This window comes from Anolis carolinensis, chromosome 5, assembly GCF_035594765.1.
Source record: "Anolis carolinensis isolate JA03-04 chromosome 5, rAnoCar3.1.pri, whole genome shotgun sequence".
NCBI lineage: Eukaryota > Metazoa > Chordata > Lepidosauria > Squamata > Dactyloidae > Anolis > Anolis carolinensis.
Window position 1 is genome coordinate 206,059,912 of NC_085845.1, and position 18,026 is coordinate 206,077,937.

Consider the following 18,026-nt stretch of genomic DNA (forward strand, 5'->3'; position numbering starts at 1 on the left):
GCGTTGTGTTGTCAAGTTTTATATTTCTGGGGTGTTTAGTTGTGCGCCAAGTTTCATATTTCTGGGGCATTTAGTTGTGTTGTTATAGTCACGATGCGTTGTTGTGAGTTTTATGGGTCCGGATTGTGGTTTTGTGGTGTGGTTGTGTTGTTACAACCTGGAGGAAAGGCTTTTGCGTTGTGTTGCCAAGTTTCGTATTTCTGGGGCGTTTAGTTGTGTTGTTATAGTCACAATGCGTTGTTGTGAGTTTTGTGGGTCCTGTGTGGTTTTGTGGTGTGGTTGTGTTGTTACAACTGGGAGGCAAGGCTTTTGCATTGTGTTGCCAAGTTTTGTATTTCTGGGGCGTTTCGTTGTGTTGTTATCGCAAGATGCGTTGTTGTGAGTTTTGTGGGTCCGGATTGTGGTTTTGTGGTGTGGTTGTGTTGTTGTAACCTGGAGGCAAGCCTTTTGCATTGTGTTGCCAAATTTTGTATTTCTGGGATGTTTAGTTTTGTTGTTATAGTCACTGCGCAAACAACTTTATCATTTTATATATATAGATAGATATTGTACTATACCACTATACCATAATATTATTAGTAATATTACATTTAATATATAATATATAATTAATATTATTATATTATACAATATTATTATATTGTATTATTATTATTATTATTAGCCGCCCTGAGTCCCCTATTGGGTGAGAAGGGCGGGGATATAAATACTGTGATAAATAAATATTATATTGTATTACATTATAATATTATTATCAAGATTATATGTATGCACAATATATTATATTATTACCATAGCACAATATTAGTAAATGAAAGAACAATACAATATTTAAAAATAAAAACAGTTTTAACCAACATACTGAAAACCTTTCAGGATTTCAATAGGAAGTTTGCCTGCTTCTGGGCAAAGTTAAGTAGGATTGTTGTTGTTGTTGTGTGCCTTCAAGTCATTTCAGACTTTGGGCGAGCCTAAGTCTAAAACTGAGGGCGGGGGCCGGGTAAATGACCTTGGAGGGGCGCATCCGGCCCCCGGGCCTTAGTTTGGGGACCCCTGGTATATAATATACTATAAAGTAAGTTATAGTTCTATACTTCCTCAAGTGATATAATCTATATATATAAAAGAGTGATGGCATCACGGCGATTCACAAAACAACAAAAGTACAGGCCCCCCAACCTCAAAATTTGACAACACAACCCATCATCCACGCCTCAAGGTTGATACAACAAAAAGAAAAGAAAAATAAAGTCCTAATTAGAGGGAGAGCAATAATTTTTTTTATCCAATTGCTGCCAGTTAGAAGGCTAAGCTCCGCCCACTTGGTTGCCTAGCAACCAAGGGACAGCCAGGGTTCAGTTAGGGGACAGGCAGATTTAGGCCTCACTTAGGCTTCTTCCACAGATTATCTAATTTGCACTGGATTATATGGCAGTGTAGACTCAAGGCCCTTCAACACAGCTATATAACCCATTTAGAATCTTATATTATCTGCTTTGCACTGGATTATCTTGACTCCGCACTACCATATAATCCACTTCAGTGTGCATTTTATACAGCTGTGAAGAAGGGGCCTCAGATAATCCAGTTCTAAGCAGATAATATAAGATTATCAATATACAGTAGAGTCTCACTTATCCAACACTCGCTTATCCAACGTTCTGGATTATCCAACGCATTTTTGTAGTCAATGCTTTCAATATATCGTGATATTTTGGTGCTAAATTCATAAATACAGTAATTACTATATAGCATTACTGTGTACTGAACTACTTTTTCTGACAAATTTGTTGTCTAACATGTTTTGGTACATAAAATATCGCAAACAACACCACTCTGAAAACAAGGGAATTCCAGACAGGAAACAATCAGGGCCAGCTAACACCTCCCAACAAAAAATTAACTCAGGGAGGAAACAGCCAGGCTTTAAAGCTGCAAGGCCATTACATCCTAATCATTTTTCCTAATTGCAGCATTCATACTTGCCTCCAACAAACAAAAAAAAAACCCAATCAGAAATATTGTATATTCACAACCTTTAGGAAATAATATCTCCTGATGGCGCAGCGTGTTAAAGCGCTGAGCTGCTGAACTTCTGGACTGAAAGGCCACAGGTTTGAATTGGGGGAGCGGAGAGAGCCCCCACTGTTAGCCCCAGCTTCTGTCAACCCAGAAGTTTGAAAACATGCAAATGTGAGTGCATCAATAGGTACTGCTCCGGCGGGAAGGTAACGCCGCTCCATGCAGTCATCCCACATGACCTTGGAGGAGTCTACGGACAACGCCGGCTCTTCGGCTTAGAAATGGAGATGAGCACCAACCCCCAGAGTCAGACACGACTGGACTTAATGTCTGGGGAAAACCTTGACCCTTGACCTTAACTACCACCAATTCCTCAATAGTTTATTTCCCAGACCACAGACTTCGCCACAGCAACGCGTGGCCGGGCACAGCTGGTCACTTATATATTATGATTGTAGTATCAGTTTATAGATTCCAACTGTACAGATAAGTACATATTTCAATGTCCAATTTTAACAAATATAATCTTGATAATATTCTCAAGGTTTGTAATCCTCTTCTTCAAAGTAAATCAAAGTCCCATGTCAACAGTAACTCATTCAAAGTAAATCAAAGTTCCATGTCAACAGTAACTCATTCAAAGTAAATTCAGAGTTCCCTCTGTTTGCTTTAGGTATCTTGATGCTCTGCTGTCTTATTTCTTCTTATAGAAATAAATAGAAAAGAACTATCTAGTGCTCTATTTGTAAACTGAGTCAAAATAATACAAACCATACTAAAAATAGACATGTATAATACACCCCAATAATATCTTATATAGTATACAAATATCAAGATTCAGAACAAATGAAACGTAGAGGTCCTTGGAGGATCCTTACATGTAGTATTCTACCTCAAGTTGCGAGCATTGAGGAATATATAAACTGATACTACAATCATAATATATAAGTGATTATATCACTTGAGGAAGTATAGACCTATAACTTACTTTATAGTATACTAGCTGTGCCCGGCCACGCGTTGCTGTGGCAAAGTGGTGGTGGTATTGGTTAAAAATTGTTGTGTAATTTTTATTTGACGTTATTTGCAGTTTTTATTAATTTTATTGTAAGTTATATTTTTATTTATTATATTTTTTTATTTTCTTGTATTAATTTTTAGTTATTTCCTGTTATTATAGTATTTTATTGTATCAATTTTTTTAGTGTTTTTTATTATTTTTTATTGGGTTGCTGGGAGACCAAGTTGGAGGAGCTTAGCCTTCAAACTGGCAGCAATTGGATAAAAGCAATTATTCCTCTCCCTCTAATTAGGACTTTATTTTTCTTTTCTTTTTGTTGTATCAACCTAGAGGCGTGGATGATGGATTGTGTTGTCAAATTTCGAGGTTGGGGGGCCTGTAGTTTTGTTGTTTTGTGGGTCGCCGTGATGCCATCACTCTTATATATATATATAGATTATATACCATACTTTTCCTTTTTTCCCGTTTTGCTGTATATAATAGACATCTGTGCATATAGATGGAAGATGGAGCGACAGCACAGCCTCCAGATGCCGGAAATGGAAAAATGGGGAAAGCCTTTACCTCTGTTAGTGTATTGTCTGTCCTTGTTAATTGTATGACGGCATTGAATGTTTGCCCTATGTGTGTTCTGTCATCCGCCCTGAGTCCCCTTGGGGAGATAGAGTGGAATATAAATAAAATCAAATATAAATATGAATAAAATAAGTTTTGTTCTTGAGGGAGGGACATTATCCTGTAGCATGTTTTGCAATAGCTTTTCAATGAGTCTTAACCCATTCAAACTAGTTTGTGGCACAACGAATAAAGTTTCTGGTGTAGAACAACTACTTTCGAAGTGAGGACAGCACAATTAAACAGGAAATAACACTTCCAAACCAGGAACAGAACATTTCCCCCTTGTGCGTTTCCAACCCTGCATCCCACCATAAGCTCACATCTATTGATAGAGACATTGCTCGGCTACAGAGACCAAATATTCTTTCAAGAGGCTCCTGTTTGGCACAGTCAAAGAAGTTTGATCGGCTTTGGCTTCCGAAGGCCATCTGGAGGGTTTTAAGCAGCGGCTGGAAGGCCATCTGTCGGGAGGGATCGGAGGGTGTCCTCCTGCCTGGCAGATGGGAACTCGACTAGGTGGCCTTTGGGGGTCTCTTCCAACTCCGGGAAGGTGATCCTATCAAATCCTGCAATTCTCCTTCTGCAAATCCTGTAATCTATTCTTACTGGAAACCAGTGCTCTACCAGTGAACACACAGATATAACATTGCTGAATTGCATCTGCAATGAACAAAACTGCACTAATATACTACAATGCAGAAAACACAAACAACCCAAAATAAGGAAGGAAGAGAAAAATGGCAATAGCATTCATTTCTCTAAATATAATATAATATAATATTCAGTAGAGTCTCACTTATCCAACATAAACGGGCCGGCAGAATGTTGGATAAGTGAATATGTTGGATAATAAGGAGAGATTAAGGAAAAACCTATTAAACATCAAATTAGGTTATGATTTTACAAATTAAGCACCAAAACATCATGTTATACAACAAATTGGACAGAAAACGTAGTTCAATACGCAGTAATGTTATGTTGTAATTACTGTATTTACGAATTTATCACCAAAATATCACGATGTATTGAAAACATTGACTACAAAAATGCGTTGGATAATCCAGAACGTTGGATAAGTGAGACTCTACTGTAATAGTATTTCTAGCTATAATCTAAACCCATTAATCTTCAAATCCTAATAGTGATAATAATCCCCATTCCTATTGAAACTATAGATACTGTATATACTCAAGTATAAGCCGACCCGAATATAAGCCGAGGCACCTAATTTTACCACAAAAAAAACCAGGGAAAACATTGACTCCAGTATAAGCCGAGGATGGGAAATTTCAGAAATAAAAACAGATACCAATAAAATTCCATTAATTGAGGCATCAGTAGGTTAAATGTTTTTGAATATTTACATAAAGCTCAAATTTAAGATGAGATTGTCCAACTCTGATCAAATCATTATTCTCATCTTCTTCAATGTGAATGCGTTTATGTATCCTTTTAATAATAATAGAGTAAAATAATACATGTAATAATAATAATTATTATTATTATTATTACAGGAAAATAATACATGTCATAATAGAGTAAAACAATAAATGTATTATTATTAATAATAAAAATAGAGTAAAATAAACGTAATAGTAGCAACAATAATAGAGAAAAATAATAAATGTGATAATACCAATAATAATAGAGAAAAATAATAAATGTATCATATATTCTCGAGTATAACCAGGACCCTCACCCAAGTATAAGCCAAGGGGGGCTTTTTCACTCTTAAAAAAGGGCTGAAAAACTAGGCTTATACTCGAGTATATACAGTATATTATTCCACCAATTAAAGCCCTTCCGCATTACACAATTATAGCAACAGGATTCCACATTTGAGTCGTTTTGACTCCATTCTCGGATTTGTTGACGTTTTGTAAGAGAGAGATCTCTAGCGCCTCACCCAAACAGCAATCGAATGGAATGTAACAGTGACATTTAAAAATGGAATCACGTGCTATACTTGTGTGGTGTGAGAAGACCTTAAGGATTAATTAATCAAATAATTAATTACAATAAATTATCAAGAGCATGGTCCTACATCGTCTGTGCAAGGCAAGGAGGAGGATCAGTGAGGAGTGGGCTCGTACAAAGGGGTGGGTGGGGGGAGAAGAAAAAAAAATGGGGAGATGGACTAGATGGCCTCAGGGTGCCCCTTCCACAAACAGGCCTCTAGGTCTCCTTCCTTGTAGACCCATTATGGACCCCCCAGAAATAGCAAGGAGGAGTGAGAGGGAGGCTTGGGTTGAAGGGTGGACTAGATGGCCTCTGGGTGCCCCTTCCACAACAAGGAGTCTGTGTCTACGTCCTTGCACTTTACTCTCTTGGAGACCCATAATGGACCCCCAGAGACAGCAAGGCAGAGTGGGAGGGAGGCTTGAGATGAAGCAGGAAAGGAGTGGACTAGATGGCCTCAGGGTGCCCCTTCCACAGTAAGGCTTCTGTGTCTCCTTCCTTGCGCTTTACATTCCTTCAGACCCATAATGGACCCCCAGAGACAGCAAGGCAGAGTGGGAGGGAGGCTTGAGATGAAGGTCCTGTACTGAGCAGAAGGGTGGACTAGATGGCCTCTGGGTGCCCCTTCCACAGTAAGGCCTCTGTGTCTCCTTCCTTGCGTTTGACTCTCCTGAAGACCCACAATGGACCCCCAGAGATAGCAAGGAGTGGGAGGGAGGCTTGAGATGAAGGTCCTGCACTGAGCAGAAGGGTGGACTAGATGGCCTCTGGGTGCCCCTTCCACAGTAAGGCTTCTGTGTCTCCTTCCTTGCGCTTTACATTCCTTCAGACCCATAATGGACCCCCAGAGATAGCAAGGCAGAGTGGGAGGGAGGCTTGAGATGAAGGTCCTGTACTGGGCAGAAGGGTGGACTAGATGGCCTCTGGGTGCCCCTTCCACAGTAAGGCTTCTGTGTCTCCTTCCCTGCGCTTTACATTCCTTCAGACCCATAATGAACCCCCAGAGATAGCAAGGAGGAGTGAGAAGGATGCTTGGGCTGAAGGGTGGACTAGATGGCCTCTGGGTGCCCCTTCCACGAGGCCTTTATGCCTTCTTCCTTGCACTTGAGTCTCCTGAAAACCCACAATGGACACCCAGAGATAGCAAGGCAGAGAGGGAGGGAGGCTTGAGATGAAGGTCCTGCACTGAGCAGAAGGGTGGACTAGATGGCCTCTGGGTGCCCCTTCCACAGTAAGGCTTCTGTGTCTCCTTCCTTGCGCTTTACATTCCTTCAGACCCATAATGGACCCCCAGAGATAGCAAGGCAGAGTGGGAGGGAGGCTTGAGATGAAGGTCCTGTACTGGGCAGAAGGGTGGACTAGATGGCCTCTGGGTGCCCCTTCCACAGTAAGGCCTCTGTGTCTCCTTCCTTGCACTTGACTCTCCTGAAGACCCACAATGGACCCCCAGAGATAGCAAGGAGTGGGAGGGAGGCTTAAGATGAAGGTCCTGTACTGGGCAGAAGGGTGGACTAGATGGCCTCTGGGTGCCCCTTCCACAGTAAGGCTTCTGTGTCTCCTTCCTTGCGCTTTACTCCCTTGTAGACGGATAATAGACACCCAGAGATAGTAAAGCAGAGAGGGAGGGATGCTTAAGATGAAGGTCCTGTACTGGGCAGAAGGGTGGACTAGATGGCCTCTGGGTGCCCCTTCCACAGTAAGGCTTCTGTGTCTCCTTCCTTGCGCTTTACATTCCTTCAGACCCATAATGGACCCCCAGAGATAGCAAGGCAGAGTGGGAGGGAGGCTTGAGATGAAGGTCCTGTACTGGGCAGAAGGGTGGACTAGATGGCCTCTGGGTGCCCCTTCCACAGTAAGGCCTCTGTGTCTCCTTCCTTGCACTTGACTCTCCTGAAGACCCACAATGGACCCCCAGAGATAGCAAGGCAGAGTGGGAGGGAGGCTTGAGATGAAGGTCCTGTACTGGGCAGAAGGTTGGACTAGATGGCCTCTGGGTGCCCCTTCCACAGCAAGGCCTCTATGTCTCCTTCCCTGCACTTTACTCCCTTGTAGACGGATAATAGACACCCAGAGATAGTAAAGCAGAGTGGGAGGGATGCTTAAGATGAAGGTCCTGCACTGAGCAGAAGGGTGGACTAGATGGCCTCTGGGTGCCCCTTCCACAGTAAGGCCTCTGTGTCTCCTTCCTTGCGCTTTACATTCCTTCAGACCCATAATGGACCCCCAGAGATAGCAAGGCAGAGTGGGAGGGAGGCTTGAGATGAAGGTCCTGTACTGGGCAGAAGGGTGGACTAGATGGCCTCTGGGTGCCCCTTCCACAGTAAGGCCTCTGTGTCTCCTTCCTTGCACTTGACTCTCCTGAAGACCCACAATGGACCCCCAGAGATAGCAAGGCAGAGTGGGAGGGAGGCTTGAGATGAAGGTCCTGTACTGGGCAGAAGGTTGGACTAGATGGCCTCTGGGTGCCCCTTCCACAGCAAGGCCTCTATGTCTCCTTCCCTGCACTTTACTCCCTTGTAGACGGATAATAGACACCCAGAGATAGTAAAGCAGAGTGGGAGGGATGCTTAAGATGAAGGTCCTGCACTGAGCAGAAGGGTGGACTAGATGGCCTCTGGGTGCCCCTTCCACAGTAAGGCCTCTGTGTCTCCTTCCTTGCGCTTTACATTCCTTCAGACCCATAATGGACCCCCAGAGATAGCAAGGCAGAGTGGGAGGGAGGCTTAAGATGAAGGTCCTGTACTGGGCAGAAGGGTGGACTAGATGGCCTCTGGGTGCCCCTTCCACAGTAAGGCCTCTGTGTCTCCTTCCTTGCGCTTTACATTCCTTCAGACCCATAATGGACCCCCAGAGATAGCAAGGCAGAGTGGGAGGGAGGCTTAAGATGAAGGTCCTGTACTGGGCAGAAGGGTGGACTAGATGGCCTCTGGGTGCCCCTTCCACAGTAAGGCCTCTGTGTCTCCTTCCCTGCACTTTACTCCCTTGTAGACGGATAATAGACAACCAGAGATAGTAAAGCAGAGTGGGAGGGATGCTTAAGATGAAGGTCCTGTACTGGGCAGAAGGGTGGACTAGATGGCCTCTGGGTGCCCCTTCCACAGTAAGGCCTCTGTGTCTCCTTCCTTGCATTTTACTCCCTTGTAGACGGATAATAGACAACCAGAGATAGTAAAGCAGAGTGGGAGGGATGCTTAAGATGAAGGTCCTGTACTGGGCAGAAGGGTGGACTAGATGGCCTCTGGGTGCCCCTTCCACAGTAAGGCCTCTGTGTCTCCTTCCTTGCATTTTACTCCCTTGTAGACGGATAATAGACACCCAGAGATAGTAAAGCAGAGTGGGAGGGATGCTTAAGATGAAGGTCCTGCACTGAGCAGAAGGGTGGACTAGATGGCCTCTGGGTGCCCCTTCCACAGTAAGGCCTCTGTGTCTCCTTCCTTGCGCTTTACATTCCTTCAGACCCATAATGGACCCCCAGAGATAGCAAGGCAGAGTGGGAGGGAGGCTTGAGATGAAGGTCCTGTACTGGGCAGAAGGGTGGACTAGATGGCCTCTGGGTGCCCCTTCCACAGTAAGGCCTCTGTGTCTCCTTCCCTGCACTTTACTCCCTTGTAGACGGATAATAGACAACCAGAGATAGTAAAGCAGAGTGGGAGGGATGCTTAAGATGAAGGTCCTGTACTGGGCAGAAGGGTGGACTAGATGGCCTCTGGGTGCCCCTTCCACAGTAAGGCCTCTGTGTCTCCTTCCTTGCATTTTACTCCCTTGTAGACGGATAATAGACAACCAGAGATAGTAAAGCAGAGTGGGAGGGATGCTTAAGATGAAGGTCCTGTACTGGGCAGAAGGGTGGACTAGATGGCCTCTGGGTGCCCCTTCCACAGTAAGGCCTCTGTGTCTCCTTCCCTGCACTTTACTCCCTTGTAGACGGATAATAGACAACCAGAGATAGTAAAGCAGAGTGGGAGGGATGCTTAAGATGAAGGTCCTGTACTGGGCAGAAGGGTGGACTAGATGGCCTCTGGGTGCCCCTTCCACAGTAAGGCCTCTGTGTCTCCTTCCTTGCATTTTACTCCCTTGTAGACGGATAATAGACAACCAGAGATAGTAAAGCAGAGTGGGAGGGATGCTTAAGATGAAGGTCCTGTACTGGGCAGAAGGGTGGACTAGATGGCCTCTGGGTGCCCCTTCCACAGTAAGGCCTCTGTGTCTCCTTCCCTGCACTTTACTCCCTTGTAGACGGATAATAGACAACCAGAGATAGTAAAGCAGAGTGGGAGGGATGCTTAAGATGAAGGTCCTGTACTGGGCAGAAGGGTGGACTAGATGGCCTCTGGGTGCCCCTTCCACAGTAAGGCCTCTGTGTCTCCTTCCTTGCATTTTACTCCCTTGTAGACGGATAATAGACAACCAGAGATAGTAAAGCAGAGTGGGAGGGATGCTTAAGATGAAGGTCCTGTACTGGGCAGAAGGGTGGACTAGATGGCCTCTGGGTGCCCCTTCCACAGTAAGGCCTCTGTGTCTCCTTCCTTGCATTTTACTCCCTTGTAGACGGATAATAGACAACCAGAGATAGTAAAGCAGAGTGGGAGGGATGCTTAAGATGAAGGTCCTGTACTGGGCAGAAGGGTGGACTAGATGGCCTCTGGGTGCCCCTTCCACAGTAAGGCCTCTGTGTCTCCTTCCCTGCACTTTACTCCCTTGTAGACGGATAATAGACAACCAGAGATAGTAAAGCAGAGTGGGAGGGATGCTTAAGATGAAGGTCCTGTACTGGGCAGAAGGGTGGACTAGATGGCCTCTGGGTGCCCCTTCCACAGTAAGGCCTCTGTGTCTCCTTCCTTGCATTTTACTCCCTTGTAGACGGATAATAGACAACCAGAGATAGTAAAGCAGAGTGGGAGGGATGCTTAAGATGAAGGTCCTGTACTGAGCAGAAGGGTGGACTAGATGGCCTCTGGGTGCCCCTTCCACAGTAAGGCCTCTGTGTCTCCTTCCTTGCGCTTGACTCTCCTGAAGACCCACAATGAACCCCCAGAGATAGCAAGGCAGAGTGGGAGGGAGGCTTGAGATGAAGGTCCTGTACTGAGCAGAAGGGTGGACTAGATGGCCTCTGGGTGCCCCTTCCACAGTAAGGCTTCTGTGTCTCCTTCCTTGCGCTTGACTCTCCTGAAGACCCACAATGAACCCCCAGAGATAGCAAGGCAGAGTGGGAGGGAGGCTTGAGATGAAGGTCCTGTACTGAGCAGAAGGGTGGACTAGATGGCCTCTGGGTGCCCCTTCCACAGTAAGGCCTCTGTGTCTCCTTCCTTGCGCTTGACTCTCCTGAAGACCCACAATGAACCCCCAGAGATAGCAAGGCAGAGTGGGAGGGAGGCTTGAGATGAAGGTCCTGTACTGAGCAGAAGGGTGGACTAGATGGCCTCTGGGTGCCCCTTCCACAACAAGGCCTCTATGTCTCCTTCCTTGCACTTGACTCTCCTGAAGACCCACAATGGACACCCAGAGATAGCAAGGCATAGAGGAAGGGAGGCTTGAGATGAAGCAGGAAAGGAGTGGACTAGATGGCCTCTGGGTGCCCCTTCCACAACAAGGCCTCTATGTCTCCTTCCTTGCATTTTGCTCCCTTGTAGACGGATAATAGACACCCAGAGATAGTAAAGCAGAGTGGGAGGGATGCTTAAGATGAAGGTCCTGTACTGGGCAGAAGGGTGGACTAGATGGCCTCTGGGTGCCCCTTCCACAGTAAGGCCTCTGTGTCTCCTTCCTTGCGCTTTACATTCCTTCAGACCCACAATGGACCCCCAGAGATAGCAAGGCAGAGTGGGAGGGATACTTGCGATGAGGGGGTGGGCTAGATGGCCCCTGGGTGCCCCTTCCTTCCTTGCAGACCCAGGCTGGACGCCCAGAGCTCACAAGGCCCAGTGAGAGGCAGGGCTGAGAAGCAGGGGAAGTGGAAGCAGTGGTGCCGGTGGTGGGGCAGCAGCAGCGGAGTGGGGACAAGGAGGGGGCGGGGGGGGGGGTAAATCTGCGTGGACCCCGTTTGTTTACTTACATGGCAGAAACGTAAAGCTACAGACAGGAAGGCCGAGGCAACGTGGGCAGGAGAGAGAGAGAAGGTTACAAGGTCAACGTGTTCCCGTCCAGGACCGAATCTCACCGCCCCCGCCAAGCCCACTAGCCGGCCCCTGACCAAGCGGACGGTCAAGCAGCACTACGGCCAAGCACCACGAGGTCACTGCTAAGGCTACCACGGCGTCTGGGGTGCAGCTACAGGGCGGGGGCGCATCGGTGTGCAATCCTAGTTCTAGGATTCATTGTTGCTGTTGTTGTTGTTCTTACAGTCTCTTCTAGCTGTAGGATTCATTGTTGCTGTATTATTATTATTATTATTATTATTATTATTATTATTATTATTATTATTATTATTATTATTATTAGATACACAACAAGATGACTACACAGCAGACAAGATCACTATGCTGACTTTTGTACTGGATCACACGTCGGACCCTTCCCAAGTGTCTAGGACTATGTGATGTGCCGGCAGATAATGTGTGCAAATACAAGTAGGGTGGCCTTTTGCAGTTGACAGGTGGGGATTTTATCGGTGTTGATTGTGTTTAAGGTTTTTAGGCCCTTAGTGTGCCAATCGTATTATAATTATTGTTGGTGTTGTCTTTTCCAGCTCTAGGATTATAGTTATTGTTGTTATTATATATTATTAGGGTCTCTTTCTCTTCTTATTCTTATAACTGTCTCTTCCAGCTCTAGGATTCATGGTTGCTGTCAGTATTGATATTATTATTATTGCTGTTGGGAATCACCCTGGACTACTCAAATCTAGATGTAGTCAGGTAGATGATAGAGTTAGATTGAGGGAATCCTTTCCCCGTTTCCAAAGCATGCCTAGACAGGCTTTACTGTGTTTTTACTCTATCCTGTATACGTCATATCCTTTACTTTGAAGTTAGTAGAAATGTGAATCTTTAGGGACACTAACTTCTCATTGGTCAGAATGTCTTTTATGGCCCCAATAAACTGGACCATGAGGTTGGAACCATTTTGGTTCTCTCTTCTTCTCCCTTTGTTCTTCTAGCTAACAAGAAGCATCTTGCTGTCTCTCCTGACAAGATGTAACTTTAATTTAGATGTTTGTTATTTTTCCTTTCTTATTTTTCCTTCGAAACCAGTCTAGAGTAGACTAGACAGCTCCCAAGCCTTTCTATCTACAATGGAGTTCTTTTTACCTGAATAAATACTTTTTGAACTTTTATTGAGACTCTGCAGTCCACTGCAATCCTAAATGGTCAAAGGCTTCTCTTTGCTCGCCCCGTGTAAGTAACTGCTGCCTTTGAAAGCTTTGCTTTTGCTTCTCTGCTGCATTTTGGTGGAATCTCCCCCAGAGAGGGTTCAATTGAGTCTAACCGCTCAGAGATGACCACAACAATTACCAATACCAATAATAGCAGCCCAAGTCCAGCAGAGCAGGGTCCCCTTCCTCCATCTCTCACGGTTGCTGGGCGGGCTTGGTCTTCCTAGAGACGTCAGAAGGGCTGGGTGGGTTCCAGACTGTGCCCGGAAAGGGTGGGTGGGTGGTCTCGAGGGCAGGAAGGAAGGAAGGGCCCAGAGGAGGAGGGGGGTCTTCTGGGTCAAAGGGGAGCATTTTGGGAAGCAGGGTGGTGGGGTGGGAGGAGGGGGACACACTTACGAATGGAGCCCGTGGACGCCCCCCTCGATCTGGGCCGACATCGTCCGCTTCTCGAACTTCAGCTCCCCCGAGTACATCATGGACCTGGCAAGAGAGAGAAAGAGAGAGAGAGACGGATATCAAAATTGGGGGGCTCTTCCTCTGCAGATCAGGGTTGGGCAAACTTCGGCCCTCCAGGTAGGCTGTTAAGAATGGTGAGAGTTGAAGTCCAAAACACCTGGAGAGCCCAAATTTGCCCATGCCTGGATTGCAGACCCTCACTGATGGGACTTTGCAGCTTCATGGCTGCTCAACGCTATTCAAGCTTGCTCATTGCAACATCCACACTTCCTTCAGACAGGGGTTCCTTCTCCCACCCTGGACATAATTTTACAGATATATATATATATATATATATACACTCCACTTGCCTAATTTCCAACAGACCCCTGAACAAACCTCTGAAGATGCCATTAGACACAGATGCAAGAGAAATGTCAGGACAGAATGCTACTGGAGCAGGTAACCCTGTGTATTGATTCTTACATTGCTGTTAAAACATTATCTATACAGTAGAGTCTCACTTATTCAACATAAACGGGCCAGCAGAACGTTGGATAAGTGAATATGTTGGATAATAAGGAGAGATTAAGGAGAAGCCTATTAAATATCAAATTAGGTTATGATTTTACAAATTCAGCACCAAAACATCATGTTATACAACAAATTTGGCAGAAAAAGTAGTTCAATATGCAGTAATGCTATGTAGTAATTACTATATTTACGAATTTCGCACCAAAATATCATGATATATTGAAAACATTGATTACAAAAATGCGTTGGATAATCCAGAACGTTGGATAAGCGAATGTTGGATAAGTGAGACTCTACTGTATATATAAAAGAGTGATGGCATCAGGGCAGCGGACAAAACAACAGAACTACAGGCCCCCCAACCTCGAAATTTGACAACACAACCCATCATTCGCGGCTCTAGGTTGATACAACAAAAAGAAAAGAAAAGTAAAGTCCTAACTACAGGGAGAGGAATAATTGCTTTTATCCAATTGCTGCCAGTTTGAAGGCTAAGCTCCGCCCACTTGGTCTCCTAGCAACCTACTCAGCCCAGGGGACAGGCACAGTTAGGCCTCACTTAGGCCTCTTCCACAGATTATCAGATTTTAACTGGATTATACGGCAGTGTAGACTCAAGGCCCTTCCACATCTATATAACCCATTTAGAATCTTATATTATCTGCTTTGAACTGGATTATCTTGACTCCACACTGCCATATAATCCACTTCAGTGTGCATACTAAACATAAAGACAACCATACAACAGACATTCAATACCACCATTACCTCAACAATTTCTCACCAACACCACCAGACTTCGCCACAGCAACGCGTGGCCGGGCACAGCTTATATATATATATATATATATATATATATATATATATATACACACACTCCACTTGCCTAATTTCCAACAGACCCCTGAACAAACCTCTGAAGATGCCATTAGACACAGATGCAAGAGAAATGTCAGGACAGAATGCTACTGGAGCAGGTAACCCTGTGTATTGATTCTTACATTGCTGTTAAAACATTATATATATATATATATTTACACACACACACACACATATACACACACACACACACACATATATATACATACACACACACATATACATATACATTTATACATATACAAGCATATATACTCACACATATACAGTAGAGTCTCACTTATCCAAGCTAAATGGGCCGGCAGAAGCTTGGATAAGTGAATATCTTGGATAATAAGGAGGGATTAAGGAAAAGCCTATTAAACATCAAATTAGGTTATGATTTTACAAATTAAGCACCAAAACATCATGTTATACAATAAATTTGACAGAAAAAGTACTTCAATAAGCTGTAATGTTATGTAGTAATCACTGTATTTACGAATTTAGCACCAAAATATCACGATATATTGAAAACATTGACTACAAAAATGTGTTGGATAATCCAGAACGTTGGATAAGCAAGTGTTGGATAAGTGAGACTCTACTGTATTGATTCTTATATTGCTATTAAACATTTATATATACACACACACACATATATATACATATATACACATACATCTATACGTACATATATATATACACACACATATACATATAAATATATTATACATATACATATATATATACACACACACACATATATACATACATATATATACACATATATACATACATATATAAGCATATACATACATACGCACAAATATGTACACACATATATATATAGACTAGCTGTGCCCGGCCACGCATTGCTGTGGCGAAGTGGTGGTGGTAGTGGTTAAAAATTGTTGTGTAATTTTTATTTGACGTTATTTGTATTTTTTAATTAATTTTATTGTAAATTATCTTTTTATTTATTATATTCTATTATTTTCTTGTATTATTTTTAGTTATTTTCTGTTATTATAGTATTTTATTGTATTAATCTTTTGGTGTTTTAATTATTTTTAGTGTTTTTTATTATTTTTTTTATTGGGTTGCTAGGAGACCAAGTCGGAGGAGCTTAGCCTTCTAACTGGCAGCAATTGGATAAAAGCAATTATTCCTCTCCCTCTAATTAGGACTTTATTTTTCTTTTCTTTTTGTTGTATCAACCCTGAGGCGTGGATGATGGGTTGTGTTGTCAAATTTCGAGGTTGGGGGGCCTGTAGTTTTGTTGTTTTGTCGGTCGCCGTGATGCCATCACTCTTTTATATATATAGATACACACATATACATATATACAAATTGGTTTCAAAAAAGCCCGGGGGGGGGGGGGGGGTGGTGGTGGAAGAGAAGACCCCCAAGCCATGCCTCTTAAGGAAGGAAGGAGGGAGTTGCACTGATTGGAGGAACAATAAGGATTTGCAATAAATAGCAGGAGAGGGTCTTGCAAATCTCATTCATGACCCAGGCGTGGGGCGCTTGTCAGGGAACAGGAGATGCAAAGGAGCTCCCTCCCTCCCTTCATGGGATTCATTCATTTATTCCTCCCACCGGGAACCCACTCCTCTCCTTGGATGAGTCACACCACACAAGTGACGTCAAGCCAAGCGAGAAAAAGGCCGAGTTCCCACCCATTTTGCACACGCGTTTCCAACCCACGCAAAGAAATCTGCCTTTCACCCTCCGTTTCGAAGCAAAAAACATTAATTCCAAAGCAGGATTTCCAGAAAGTTATAATGTCTTAACACTGCATGGGCATACTTTGGCCCTCCGGGTGTTTTGGACTCCAACTCCCACCATTCCTAGCCTCAGGCCCCTTCCTTTCCCCCCTCAGCCCTTTAAGCAGTACCTATTGATCTACTCACACTCTGGGGATTGGTGCTCATCTCTATTTCTAAGCTGAAGAGCCGGCATTGTCCGTAGACACCTCCTAGGTCAGGGGTCCCCAAACTAAGGCCCGGGGGCCGGATGCAGCCCTCCAAGGTCATTTACCCGGCCCCCACCCTCAGTTTTAGACTTAGGCTCACCCAAATTCTGAAATGACTTTAAGGCACACAACAATAACAATTCTACTTAACTTGACTATCTCATTGGCCAGAAGCAGGCCCACACTTCCCATTGAAATCCTGATAGGTTTATGTTGGTTAAAATTGCTTTTATTTTTTAAATATTGTATTTTTCATTCATTTATTAATATTGTGCTATGGTAATAATATATTGTGTATACATATAATATTGATAACAATATTATAATGTAATATAATATAATATTTATTTATTTGTTAGAGTATTTCTACCCCGTCCTTCTCACCCAGTAATAATAATAATAAATAATAATAAAACTTTATTTATACCCCGCCACCATCTCCCCAGCGGGGCCATGCCCAAAGCAATACAATATAATAAAATATAAAACAGCATATCATAACATAATTAAAAATAATACAATACATAATAATAAACATCACATCAAGAAATCAAGAAACAGTCAAACAAGACTCAGTAGGGGACTCAGGGCGGATAATAATAATACAATGTAATAATATTGTATAATATAATAATACTAATTATATATTATATATTAAATGTAATATTACTAATAATAATATAGTATAGTGGTATAGTACAATATAGTAATATATAATGCTAATATTGTGCCATACTAATAATATAATATATTGTATGTACATACAACTTGTAAGTCGGTCTGAGCCCCCTTCGGGGTGAGAGAGGGTGGGGTATATATGTAGCAAATAAATAAATAACTTGTTGTTGTTGGGGGTTCTTTTGCACCACAAATAAGACATGTGCAGTGTGCATAGGGATTTGTTCATTTTTTTTTTCAAATGATAATTCGGCCCCTCAACAATCTGAGGGACCATGAACTGGCCCTCCACTTTAAAAGTTTGAGGACCCCTGTCCTAGGTCATATGGCCGCTGGCATGACTGCATGGAGCGCTGTTACCTTCCCGCCGGAGCAGTACCTATCGATCTACTTGCACTCTGGGGGTTGGTGCTCATCTCCATTTCTAAGCCAAAGAGCCGTCGTTGTCCGTAGACACCTCCAAAGTCATGTGGCCATAGGCATGACTGCATGGAGCGCTAATGTTACCTTCCCACCGGAGCGGTGCCTATTGATCTACTCACATTTGCATGTTTTTCAACTGCTAGGTTGGCAGAAGCTGGGGCTAACAATGGATGCTCACCCTGCTCCCC

At 43.7% G+C, this 18,026-nt stretch overlaps 2 protein-coding genes across 5 annotated transcripts in view; one reads left to right on the plus strand and one right to left on the minus strand.

The window, feature by feature from the left end:
• LOC100551841 (C-type lectin BpLec) overlaps nt 1-18,026 on the plus strand; it is a 520,120-nt gene that overhangs the window by 333,103 nt on the left and 168,991 nt on the right. The gene's annotated exons all lie outside the window — the stretch shown is intronic.
• The window catches only part of impdh1 (inosine monophosphate dehydrogenase 1), a 70,197-nt gene that overhangs the window by 5,624 nt on the left and 46,547 nt on the right, over nt 1-18,026 (minus strand). For 2 of the 4 annotated variants that reach the window (XM_062981267.1, XM_062981268.1), the window contains exons 14-15: nt 13,329-13,412; nt 11,673-11,689 (exon numbers count right to left, since the gene is read on the minus strand). In XM_062981267.1, the coding sequence (XP_062837337.1) occupies nt 11,673-11,689; nt 13,329-13,412 (101 nt within the window). Of the gene's footprint in view, nt 1-11,672; nt 11,690-12,876; nt 13,156-13,328; nt 13,413-18,026 lie in introns of those variants that run through there. The other 2 variants (XM_062981269.1, XM_062981270.1) reach the window with 2 other exon arrangements.